This window comes from Morus notabilis, unplaced genomic scaffold (genome assembly GCF_000414095.1).
Source record: "Morus notabilis unplaced genomic scaffold, ASM41409v2 C11172067, whole genome shotgun sequence".
Taxonomy (NCBI): domain Eukaryota; kingdom Viridiplantae; phylum Streptophyta; class Magnoliopsida; order Rosales; family Moraceae; genus Morus; species Morus notabilis.
The window spans coordinates 1-428 of record NW_010381697.1 but is presented as its reverse complement, the minus strand read 5'-3'; the positions used below and the strand labels follow the sequence as shown (position 1 = coordinate 428).

The window sequence follows — 428 nt, the reverse complement described above, 5'->3', positions numbered from 1 at the left end:
GCACATAAAACACACATCTAGGAAAACAATCAAATTTATAGCAACTAGTACGAGGAATAGAAGGGGAAAAAGGATCAAAAGAAAGTTAAAAACCTGATCCTTGAAACCTCGTGAAAGCATTTCATCTGCTTCATCCAGAACAAACATCTTAATGTAATCTGGACGAAGTGACTGTCTCCGCAACATGTCGAAGACACGACCGGGAGTACCAACAACAACGTGCACTCCACTGGAAAGAATACGCTGATCTTCACGAACGCTAGTGCCACCAACACATGCATGAACCTTGACACCAAGATAATCACCTAGAGCGCGCATAACCTTTTCAATCTGCTGAGCAAGTTCTCGAGTGGGTGCAAGAACCAACGCCTGGCATTCAACTAACCCATAATCAAGCTGCTGAAGAATTCCAGAGCAGAAAGTGGCTG

At 43.9% G+C, this 428-nt stretch overlaps 1 protein-coding gene across 1 annotated transcript; it reads right to left on the bottom strand.

The window, feature by feature from the left end:
* Positions 1-51: 51 nt before the first annotated feature.
* Positions 52-423, bottom strand: LOC112094767 (eukaryotic initiation factor 4A-13-like; the record flags this gene model as incomplete). Its single annotated transcript, XM_024176467.1, has 1 exon — positions 52-423. A coding segment is annotated over one exon (372 nt), but the record flags the coding sequence as incomplete, so codon positions are not given.
* Between the last annotated feature and the right edge of the window lie 5 nt (positions 424-428).